Source organism: Euwallacea fornicatus, chromosome 18 (genome assembly GCF_040115645.1).
Source record: "Euwallacea fornicatus isolate EFF26 chromosome 18, ASM4011564v1, whole genome shotgun sequence".
Taxonomy (NCBI): Eukaryota; Metazoa; Arthropoda; class Insecta; order Coleoptera; family Curculionidae; genus Euwallacea; species Euwallacea fornicatus.
The window spans coordinates 2,769,103-2,779,614 of NC_089558.1; the positions used below are offsets into that span (position 1 = coordinate 2,769,103).

General features: G+C 36.1%; 3 protein-coding genes across 6 annotated transcripts; 2 read left to right on the top strand and 1 right to left on the bottom strand.

The window, feature by feature from the left end:
• Positions 1-516: 516 nt before the first annotated feature.
• Positions 517-2,698, top strand: LOC136344846 (E3 ubiquitin-protein ligase FANCL-like). 2 transcript variants are annotated; one of them, XM_066292712.1, is made up of 7 exons: positions 517-711; positions 787-1,114; positions 1,577-1,672; positions 1,734-1,901; positions 2,132-2,305; positions 2,360-2,529; positions 2,580-2,698. In XM_066292712.1, exons 1-7 carry the CDS (start codon positions 607-609, stop codon positions 2,673-2,675), a joined length of 1,137 nt encoding a protein of 378 aa, XP_066148809.1. In that variant the 5' UTR covers positions 517-606; the 3' UTR covers positions 2,676-2,698. The 2 variants fall into 2 exon arrangements, with proteins under 2 accessions (XP_066148809.1, XP_066148810.1); XM_066292713.1 differs by lacking the exon at positions 2,132-2,305.
• Positions 2,699-2,735: 37 nt separating this feature from the next.
• LOC136344839 (SID1 transmembrane family member 1-like) lies at positions 2,736-10,512 on the bottom strand. 3 transcript variants are annotated; one of them, XM_066292700.1, is made up of 19 exons: positions 10,358-10,512; positions 10,021-10,293; positions 9,472-9,670; positions 9,262-9,415; positions 9,074-9,209; positions 8,934-9,017; positions 5,857-6,040; positions 5,541-5,651; positions 5,383-5,433; positions 4,855-4,988; positions 4,703-4,801; positions 4,448-4,630; positions 4,280-4,397; positions 4,106-4,228; positions 3,936-4,052; positions 3,798-3,884; positions 3,594-3,745; positions 3,332-3,442; positions 2,736-3,241 (listed from the first exon to the last, which is right to left on the bottom strand). In XM_066292700.1, exons 2-19 carry the CDS (start codon positions 10,183-10,185, stop codon positions 3,065-3,067), a joined length of 2,385 nt encoding a protein of 794 aa, XP_066148797.1. In that variant the 5' UTR covers positions 10,186-10,293; positions 10,358-10,512; the 3' UTR covers positions 2,736-3,064. The 3 variants fall into 3 exon arrangements, with proteins under 3 accessions (XP_066148797.1, XP_066148798.1, XP_066148799.1); XM_066292701.1 differs by having other exon boundaries at positions 4,855-4,982; positions 10,021-10,512; XM_066292702.1 differs by lacking the exon at positions 5,383-5,433 and having other exon boundaries at positions 10,021-10,511.
• Positions 6,133-8,934, top strand: LOC136344840 (short transient receptor potential channel 5-like). The gene has a single exon (XM_066292703.1). It carries the CDS (start codon positions 6,583-6,585, stop codon positions 8,881-8,883), a length of 2,301 nt encoding a protein of 766 aa, XP_066148800.1. The 5' UTR covers positions 6,133-6,582; the 3' UTR covers positions 8,884-8,934.

Here is a 10,512-nt window from a genome sequence, read left to right on the forward strand (position 1 = left end):
TCTGAATTTTAACGCAATTCGTTTAGCTTTTAATGTGCCGTAAAATTGACTGTGATCTAATAGTAATTAATGTATGTTACAGGCAGCTAGGTGGAAACGGGCCGTTTTAACCACCGACTCCCTGAGACCCTAGCTTGTGACGTCATGAGTACACTCACAAGTTTGATTCTCGGGATTGGGTGTTTAAAAGACAGCGATGGATGAAACTTTAAGAAAATAACACCCTGTATGTATGTTATTTCATTAGATGTGTGCTGATCATACATTCTAATTTGTAATTTTTCCTACGATTTTAGCGCGTTTAATGGAGAGAGTAGAAATGGGTACTTTTTAGCCCTATTTTGTTTCTTTATGAAATTTTACTAAAGTTAGTTGGTATTTCTATAATAATGATAATCATAGCAGTCTTGCAGACTAACGTTAAAAGCATTATCTAGTGAGATCACAGCTGCTGTAAAAAGTCCATTTGCAGTAAGTGGCACTAATCAGATGTTTGACACTTGTCTGAACCCTAACCTTACTAAATCCTATATAATTTTCCTGCCAGTGTTTTACATTGTTTATTTTTAAGAAGTGAATAATTATTGAAAATAAAGAAACACTAAAATGGAACGTTCTTTAGATTGGATACTAAAGTATCCTCATATGAGAGTCAGAGGAGTCGAAGACGCACATGAATGTCTCCTTATCCATGGTAAAATGTTAATAAACGTAAGTAAATTTCGAATGATTGTAGCAGTAGAATGCAGTATCCCCTTCAAGAATTAATTTAATAATACGTTTAAGAATACTGACATCACTATATCCCTCTTACAAACCACTATTGTTAAAGGAGAATATCAATATATCCTGCAAAACATTCCCAATGTATCCAAAACTACCATAGCAAACATTAGAAATGATCTCAGTAGCTTGAAATTCAAAAACACTGTGGAAGCTTTAGATCGAATCCAAGATATCCTTGAAGCAGGTGTTTCCAAGAAAAAGCTTGAAAATTATTCCCAGATTTACAGAACAGTGTTGCAGGAATATTCAGAACTAACAAAATTCTTTTTCAACTTTAATTCACACAAACTTAGCTATGATCTAAGCAGTATCAATGTTGATGTAAAAGGTAAGCCTGTTAATAAAAGTCACATACCATGTTGCAAAAAGTTCACAGAGAATGTAGAAAATTAGTGGTTTATAGTTATGAGACAATTGGGCCGGACATGATACTTCATTCTACATAAATTTTTGTACATAAGTCAGTTTATAAATTAAAGTTAATTTTAAGGCTTAAATGTAATTCCATATTGCTTACCTAAATGGAACCAAGTATCTACTGAATGTTTAAAAAAAAATAAATTTATATTGTTTAGAATCATGTGGCCCTTTATGGTAAGGCATTTAGTTAGATAGCTACTACTGATGTTCTCAGTAACCAGTTTCTTATAGATTAGTTAGTCAGTTCCTTTTTATGTTTACTTGGATATAGGTTTATCTTAAATGAATAGACTATAAATTCTTTAAATGATATTAAACCAGAAATATCTGTTCACTCAATTCACTGCATAAACTACTAATAATATTTCAGATAGCAAACTGAGAATCCACTCTGTAGGAATCAAAATCAACTATGCTGAACCTACAGAAATTTTCCAGCTAGCAGATATTGATTTACCAGAAGGAGGTAAAATATATATAATAGAACCCTTTACTTCCTGTTTCTTAAATTTTTAATTATTCTATAGAAGCAATACATAATAACAACAGTTTAGTGGCTCTTTTTGAAGAATTTATTGCTAGAATTGAGCTGTTGCAGCCTTTTTTTAATTTGATGGAAGATTTTGATAGAAATACTTCCATTCTGGACCCTGAGAAACCACGCAAATGTGATGCCTACAGAAGAATTTGGCTCGGTAACCAATTGCTTGATAAATCTAGTAGATGTATAAAAAGATATCCTGGGTGTTATTAGAATAAATCTCAATGTCACTACTTACAATTCGTTTCACATTTTGCTCTAATATGACAAATAAGAAACTTTTACTTACCATTTTTACAAAATATTTAATATGAGTGGAATTTGAACTTAGATAGCGTTTTTGTCCAAAACTAGTCATTACTCATTTTTAATGCTTCAATTTAGGAGAGAATATCTCGGTTATAATCACAGTAGATCCCTTCAACATTTTCCAGAGGCCTGATATTAGATTTCTGGGTCCAGAAAAGTCAGTTGAACCATATAACACTAATTTTAATAATAATTTTGGGAATTGGGCTTTAACAGAAAATATTTTTCAGGCAGTTTTAGACCTTTTAGGTAATTTCACTATTAAATGATCGAAAGAAAATATTGATAAAGAAAAACTTGCAGGTATTGAAGCGTTTCCTAAAAGAGAAACTATGAAAAGTGCTACGAGTTTGCTGGTCGAATATGGCGAATGCAGTATTTGTTTCTCTTTGAGAGTGGATGGTAAATTGCCCGACATTATTTGTGAAAATAGCTGTTGTGCTCAGTTTTATCATGGCAAATGCCTTTATGAGGTAAGCGGGGCTGCAACGGTTTTATTTGACTTAAACGATTCATATTCTAGTGGTTGGTGTGCCTGAACGCGAAACGAACATTCAATAATGTTTCAGGAAATTGTCCAAACTGCGAAAAGATTATTAGTTGTCCTATATTGGATTAAATAAACGGTTCTTACATTCCGTTCATCCATAGAATATTTTGAGGAAAAAAATTACATAAATATAATATATACAATGATATATATTAAAGCACAGTGAATTTAAACTAAACAATAAAGGTATAAATTTTCTTACATAGTAAAACTAACTAATATTGTCACTTTTAAAAGTGCAGTTAGTCCCATATTGCACATAAGGTTGCCTCATGCTTTGCATTAGCACTAACTGCACATTTTCTTCAAGAAAAAATATAATTCTTAAGTACTTTCTGCTGGATCGAATAACGCAACTAATTTCAATAAAAAATTTATAACTTAAAATCAGTTAACGATAATATATTTTCTTGCTTCGTTACTATTACAGTCGCAGCTTGCGTTGGACTAGATTTAGACTAAAAAACAGGAATAAGATCATGATGAGTATGGGACAGATCGTCGTCCATTGTCAGCAAGACCATGAAAGTGAAGAACATGCCTATCGCACTCAAAAAATGCCAGATATCATGGTAATCGTAAAAGCGAAGAAGCTTGCATTCCATACTAAAAGTGCGGGATTGAGCAGGAGTTTGCTGTAAATAAAGGCGAGAATGTTTATTTAAGAAACTACGTATCATTAGGGCAAAAGAAGTTGAATATATTTGAGGTGTTTGAATACTTACCGACCAAGATATGGTTTTGTGCAGGAAGAAATACATTGCAGTAATGGCACAAAGGACTGATATAAACAGGAAGATCCATGTGACTACTTTAACGATTTCCTTGTGTAAATACTGAAAGCGACATTACAGAACAAATAATTTACTTTAGTACAGAACATTCTAATTTATAATTCGTCGGGTTCCATCCTTAAGTTTCGAGAAAATGGTAATAAATATCAGTAAATTATGATGATAATTTTTCAGATACTAATTTTTTACTCACCTTCATAATAATATAAAACAAGAAATACAGGAGCGTGTTGGACATAAAAACTAAAAGCAGAAAAACTGCAAAGTTCTTGGGATGATAAGTAAGGGCGTAAGTAGCCAAGGCATAGTTGCACAAATTTCCTATTAGAAGCATCACAAAGCGGGCTAAAACAACCCATACATTTTCCCAAGTTTTCAAATTAACTTGTAAGCTTACCCTTGTAGCAGGGCTTTAAGATATTTATAGGTCCGGCCCAAAAGTCGTGTCTAATCACGTATCCTAGACGTTGTAGGGAAACAGCGCCTATAAATTAATTATTTTTGAATATGCAACATTTAGTAGTTAGCTGCGCACTTAATTTCCAACATCCCATGTAGTAGACCTTGATGCTCAAATAGAAGCAGGTCAATACGTGCAACGCCACGAAAAAGATCCAAAATTGTTCTGTATTCTGGAAAAGTCCAATCATGCCTGTGAATTTTTTTTTGATATATTAACATGTATTGATGCAGGATGAGACGTACTTAAAACTATAGCTACTGCCAGCACACCGAAAGTGGAATAGGCATTTGCGTTAATGTCAGGATGTCGGTTTTGATAGAGTTTAATCATGCATAAAACCGCCATCACGTACATGAAACTCGAGTCTGCAAAATTAATAAATTATCAAATTGTACGGTTTCTCAAAGCTATTTTACCAAATTGGAAGTTCGTTTGGCTGGGACAAACATGGTAACTACTACTCAACACTCCTTCCATCATCAAAGCGACACCCATGGCGTAGAACAAACCGTAATGCTGTGGAATTCCATATTGCTAGAAAAGCAAATATTGTAATAAAATTGTATTAATTTGGTCGGTCATACCCTGTCAAAATCTTGGTCTTTATGTGTTAATTCTCTGTTGTAGGTGATGAACAAGAAAAGAATTCCCAGCAAGATATAACCAATGTTGGAGAAGACGTGGTTGAAGTCACTTAAAAATCCTAAAGGGTGGGCACATAGGAAGTTGTAGTAACATAGATCTTGTTCACCCGTGTCATTCAAAACCTATTAAGAGACCCTTTTAGAGAGTATTCAGAACGATTGCAAATTTTCCTAAATTATCATGATTAACTTCACCTTCTGGTACGTAATTACCAGCTGTACCACTGGCAAACCATAGAATAACGCCACTGTCAAAACATTGTAGAGATATAAGTAGCTATTTTTCGCTAACTCCTACAATTAGTGGTAAATTAGAGTTAAAAGTAAAACATAAAAGTTTCTCCCACCTTTGGAGATTTTCGGGCCAAATCTGATAAAACCGGCTGACTTCTGCACAGTCGTATCTCGCGGTCATTGTCAATTTCCTCTAAGCGATCATACTCAGTTTCATCTAGTGACTGTGAATCCAGATTAGCTGCACCTTGGAAGAAAGTAAATTCAACAAAGCAACAAAGATCGGATAACTTGTATTTTTGAAGCTCAGAAGTTATTACTAGTCACGTGGTTTAAGACGGTGTTTAAAGGTGGGTACTTAAAGGACTCACTTAAAGATTATGACAGAAAATGCTATAGATGACATACATTTTTGATAATTGATGTTCATAAATTGTTCATCGAGAAAACTGAAGTTTTCAATCCTGCTTTTTCACGTGATTTGCAATATTCATAAGATCATAGAGCATTAAAAAATGATGAATGATAAAATAGAGACTAATACGACATATAAAATTAATTAAAAAAATAAAATAAAATAAAAACACATAAAATGTTCTACATCACATCAAACTGCGATGCCAAATAGATAAATCTCATACCTGAATCTTCAGTTCGCTCAATCCTACTTTGGGATGCAATTCTTAAAATCCCTAAATAAGAAACATATAGCATACACCACTTGAGCTTACAAGAATGGTTAGATTGAGCCATTTTTACACTATTTCTCTATTTACACTCTGATTGTGCTTTTCCTTACTCGAATTTAGGGACGTTGTAGCGTCATTATCCACTGCATACTGCATTTGTCTTGGCACATTGTACCTCTTTAAGAACAAGAAGAACAACCCAAAAACGATGTAAAAACCTCCTGAAAGAGGATTAATATTTAATTTCTGGTCAAATACGGAAGGATCTAAAGGCAACGTCCTTAATGCTGTGTTTGTAGCTCGTACATAATAATAAAACCATATCATGGAGCCTACATTTTCCTCCCAAAGAACGTTATCTTTAGGTCCAATGCCGCAAGTTACTGTGAGTTACAAAAGTCAGTAAAATGATTTTCCTTTACTTACCAATGCAGCAAAATGTTAGAATAACGGCAAATACGTAGTCATCATACGTGATACTTGGTTTAATGGTTAGGTATAGTTTCTTAGTTCTGTCCCCATGTACTGAAGGCGTAATATCTTTGCTGCAGTCATAATCGTCAGCTTTGGCAACGAATACGATGTAGAAACCATAAGGGAACTTATATTTCTGGAACAATGATGAATTGCTATGCCAAATTGCAACATGAATATGTTTAAAATATATATAGATGTAGGTTGACGCGCAAATATAGCAGCGACATCGATATTGATAGATGAACTAATATTGCTGCAATATTAACAAAAAGAGGATTTGGTGTTTATTTCGCATTTCTTCAACTTTTGATCTGTTGACGATAAAAAACTATCTGAGCAATAACTCTGTATTCAATATTAACAGTGTAAATGTGCCAAAAATCTGTGCCCTTTAAATGGCAGTTCAGAACCACTATAGTCGAGTACTTGCGTACGCAGCCAGGAATCGACGTTGACCACTACGTATTGCATGCGGTTAAAGACAATCAGCACAGGACTTGTTACGGAAAATGAAATACCACGGAATGTCGAAGTAAGTACGATTTCATGATCATTGTATAATACATTATTTCCTAACGGAAATTGGGACCCCATCCTTAACTCTAAGATTGATGGGTTAACCTTAACCCGTCAAACTTATATGTCTGGCGAATTTGTCTCTTATCTCTCATTAAAATGGAGGACAAGAACTTCAATGTACCGTACAACAGGCTGTCTGAAATCGACTCTTCCCTCAGGGCACGACCCAGCATTCTCTTGCCCCACTTACAAGAATCCGAAAAGAAATTTTTCGAACTCGTCGCCTCCGGGGACGTATTAGCCGTCAAGCACTATCTGGACAGTAATTCTGGTTTCAACATCAATTGTGTAAATTTCCAAGGGGTTTCCGCTCTCCTAATTGCCGTCAAAAACCATCTGGAATCCATGGTCGAGTATTTGCTAGCTCAGCCACAAATCGACATTGGCGACTGTATACTGCATGCAGTTAAGGACAACCAGCGCAGGATTCTGGAGGCTTTGTTGCAGAAGATGAGTGAAACTGCCCCGAGTCTAGAGTTCGTTGGGGTGACCCACAGCTCGGACTTCCCGGACTATGTTACACCGCTAATATTAGCTGCGCAATGCGGACATTACGAGATCATAGAGCTTTTGATCCAAAGGGGACACACAATAAGCAAACCGCACCCGCCCAGCTGCAGATGCGCAGACTGCCACGTGCACTTGGAAAGAGATGACTTACTTTACGTCGAAAGTTTAAGGCTAAATTTATACAAAGCAGTCTCGAACCCTGCCTACATTTGTCACTCCACTTATGACCCTATATTAACCGCATTCCATCTCGCCAAAGAGCTAAACGAATGTTCGGATATAGTGCCAGAGTTCCGCATAGCTTACGCAGAGTTGTCCAGTGAAATCAGCAGCTTTGCTGTTGATCTCATAGCTTGTTGCAGGAGTACTAATGAAATGGAACTCATTTTGAAACAGACCTCTGGGTTGACTTCGCGCATCTACAACTTACCCCGGTTGGCCTTAGCCATGGCTTATAAGCAGAAGACTTTCGTCGCCCATCCCAACACTCAGCAAATCGTTGAGGCCACCTGGTGCGGGGATTGGCATGAGTATAAACTGAAATCTCCCCTTGTAAAATGCCTTCTTCCGATTTTGCGCATATTTTTCCTGCCCATTATAGCCGTGATGAGCTTAGCAATGCCGAATCACAGCCTCACGAAGCACTGGAGCATACCTTTGAATAAAATGATCAGCCACATTGCGGGGTATTTAATCTTTTTGCTCATAATATTCCTGGAGTCTAATTTAGACAAAACGAAGCAGAGGAGGCGGCCCCCTAATTCCGGACTAGAGTATGTCATAATCGCCTTTGTCACCGGCAATATTTGGACCAGCTGCAGGATGCTACTGCTCATTGGACCACGCAACTACTTTCGGAAGCTCTGGAATTGGCACGCAGTGATTAACAACATGCTGTTTATTATTACATTCCTATTCTGGTTCGCCTCATACCGTGACGCTATTAAAAATGACCAGGTAGACTTAGAACGCAAATACTGGCACCATTTGGATCCCCTTTTAATCGCCGAGGGCACCTTCGCAATTGCAGTAATAATGGCATTTTTGAAGCTGCTATTTTTTTGCAAGCTCAACTATTATCTGGGACCTCTGCAAATTTCCCTGGGGAAAATGTGTGTCGATATGGCCAAATACTTCACAATATTCAGCATAATAATTTTATCATTCAGTGCGGGATTGTGTCGGTTTTATCAGTACTATGACGGAATGGTGCAGATAGACGAGAACCAAATGAAGACTCAACAAGTGTCCTCGTTTGTTGACATCTTTTCGACCTTAAAAACGCTCTTTTGGGCTATACTTTGCATGACTCCCCTGGAGAGCGCGGACGTGATAATTGAAAATCTACCTGGAGACACGCCTGCAAGCACCATAATCAACAAGCACAGCTTTACTGAGGCGATTGGATATATATGTTTTGCCCTCTTTGAAGTGCTGATAGTGATTATGATCGTCAACATGCTCATTGCCACAATGTCTTCAACTTTTCAGAGAGTCCTAGATAACTTAGACGTCGAGTGGACTTTTGGAAAAACCGATTTCTACATTGAGTATATGCTGCACACCATTACCCCCTCGCCCTTTAATCTCATACCAACCCCTGCGGGGGTGATAAGGTTTATAGAGATGATGAATGGGACAAGAACGGCGGGGGACATAGACAAGCAAGGGGGTTGTTGCCAAATATCCCTTTCTACGAAAAAAAACTCTATAGATAAACAAGTGAATGAAATAGAGTATCCGGCATTAGTGTCCCTGCTAGTTCAGAGGTACTTTAGAGAGAAAGACGAGGCCCATCAGGCTGCGACCGAAATAGATTTATTGAGGCAGGAGATCCATGAGTTGAAAGTGCTGCTCAATGACATAATAGCTAAGAAGGAAGACTGATTTTTTTTAGATTATACCGTGTTTTAAGGTATTAAAAAAGATTTACTTACAGGAATTGTTATTCCTCCTTTTGTGGTGAAAGTCTCATAAAAGCCTCTGAAGGTGATATCCTGGTTTAAGTCAAATACTGGACACTGAAAACAGTTTTTTGGGATTTCTTCTTTAACTAACCAAAGTTTGATATACTTACACTGACATTCTGGATACTGACAATGGTACAAATATGATCCTCAGAGTTAACTTGCAAAATAACGGTATCATAGTTAGACTCACTTGCTCTTAAATTCAATAAGTTACTAGAACTTGAAAAATTGTAAAAAAAGTATCTGAAACGACCTATTTAAAATAACATTGGGCAAAACACACAACTTAACTCACTGAGGCGCGCTTGGGCTTATATTAATTGGATACTCAGTGTTATGGTTCAAATGGAAGTACTTAGGAAAGTCCACAGTGACTGTAAAATCCACGCTTTCTTTTGAGGATGTTGCCAATGATATGATAGGGTTGTTATTCTCAATCTCTTTATATGCTGTAAAAGTTTTAAATTAATGAATCAAGTGAACCTAATATGAATAATTAACTAACTAGTTACTTTACTACCACTTAGAATATCATAACATAAAGTTTGGGAAGTGTTCATGTAATTCTCCTCTCCACTTTCAGTCTCCACTGTAAGAGGGAGCTTCCAGGAAAGTAGTTCTTTTGGCTGCCGAGTTGTGACCATTAATGGGTTTTGAATTGTTGCATTTTTTGTTAGGACAGTCACTCGAGGAGGTCCACGGTTCTGAAGTAAACCAGTTTATGTTACATTAAAAACCAAGTTAAAAATTGATGTGCAGGATGTCTGACATGACCAGGCCAATGTACTTTTCTAGTTTAAGTGTAAAAGGGGTGACCATAACAAAATGTTACAAAATCTTCTTATTTTTTTCATTTCTCAAAAAGTACCTGAATTCTCAAAAATGTCAAATTTGAAAATTGCACTGGATATTGAAGCCTAAGAAAATTAGTTCGATATCAGTAATGCTATTGATTAGTATTTTACCTGTATACCCACATAAATCTAATAAAAAAGCACCCCCTTTCACAATAAAGCAAATTGGTGGTAGGTGAAAAATAAAAAACATTTAATACCTTTATGGAAGGGTGCACATTTGAAAATTCATAAATGTACATAATAGAACTATCAAGAACTCCTTGGTATGGAACTGAATAGTTTGCAGGAGATATCACAGTCCTATTTAAGATGTCACCTGCAGAGTACTGTAAGAAAAGCCCCAGCAGAAATAAATAACACATTTTGTGGAAAAAGTATATCTTTGCATGTGATTAAAGTCTCCACTTTCGCTAATTAGCAGATATTTGGTTTGCGCTTTGTAGTTTTGTGCGTGAATCACTGCCGATTTGCTACGAAAAATGGACGAAACAGCGATATGGTTTTGTAGGAATATTTTTAATATTGGGTTATTACATTTAGTATGGTAAACGGTCAGCACAACGGTTTTTGTATTTTTATTGCCATTTAAAGCTCAAATTTAAAATTGAAAAAAAAAAATTAAATTAAATTTCATATCAGAATAAGAGAGGTTAGAAAAAACGTTGGTAGTATGACAGTAGTTAGTGACA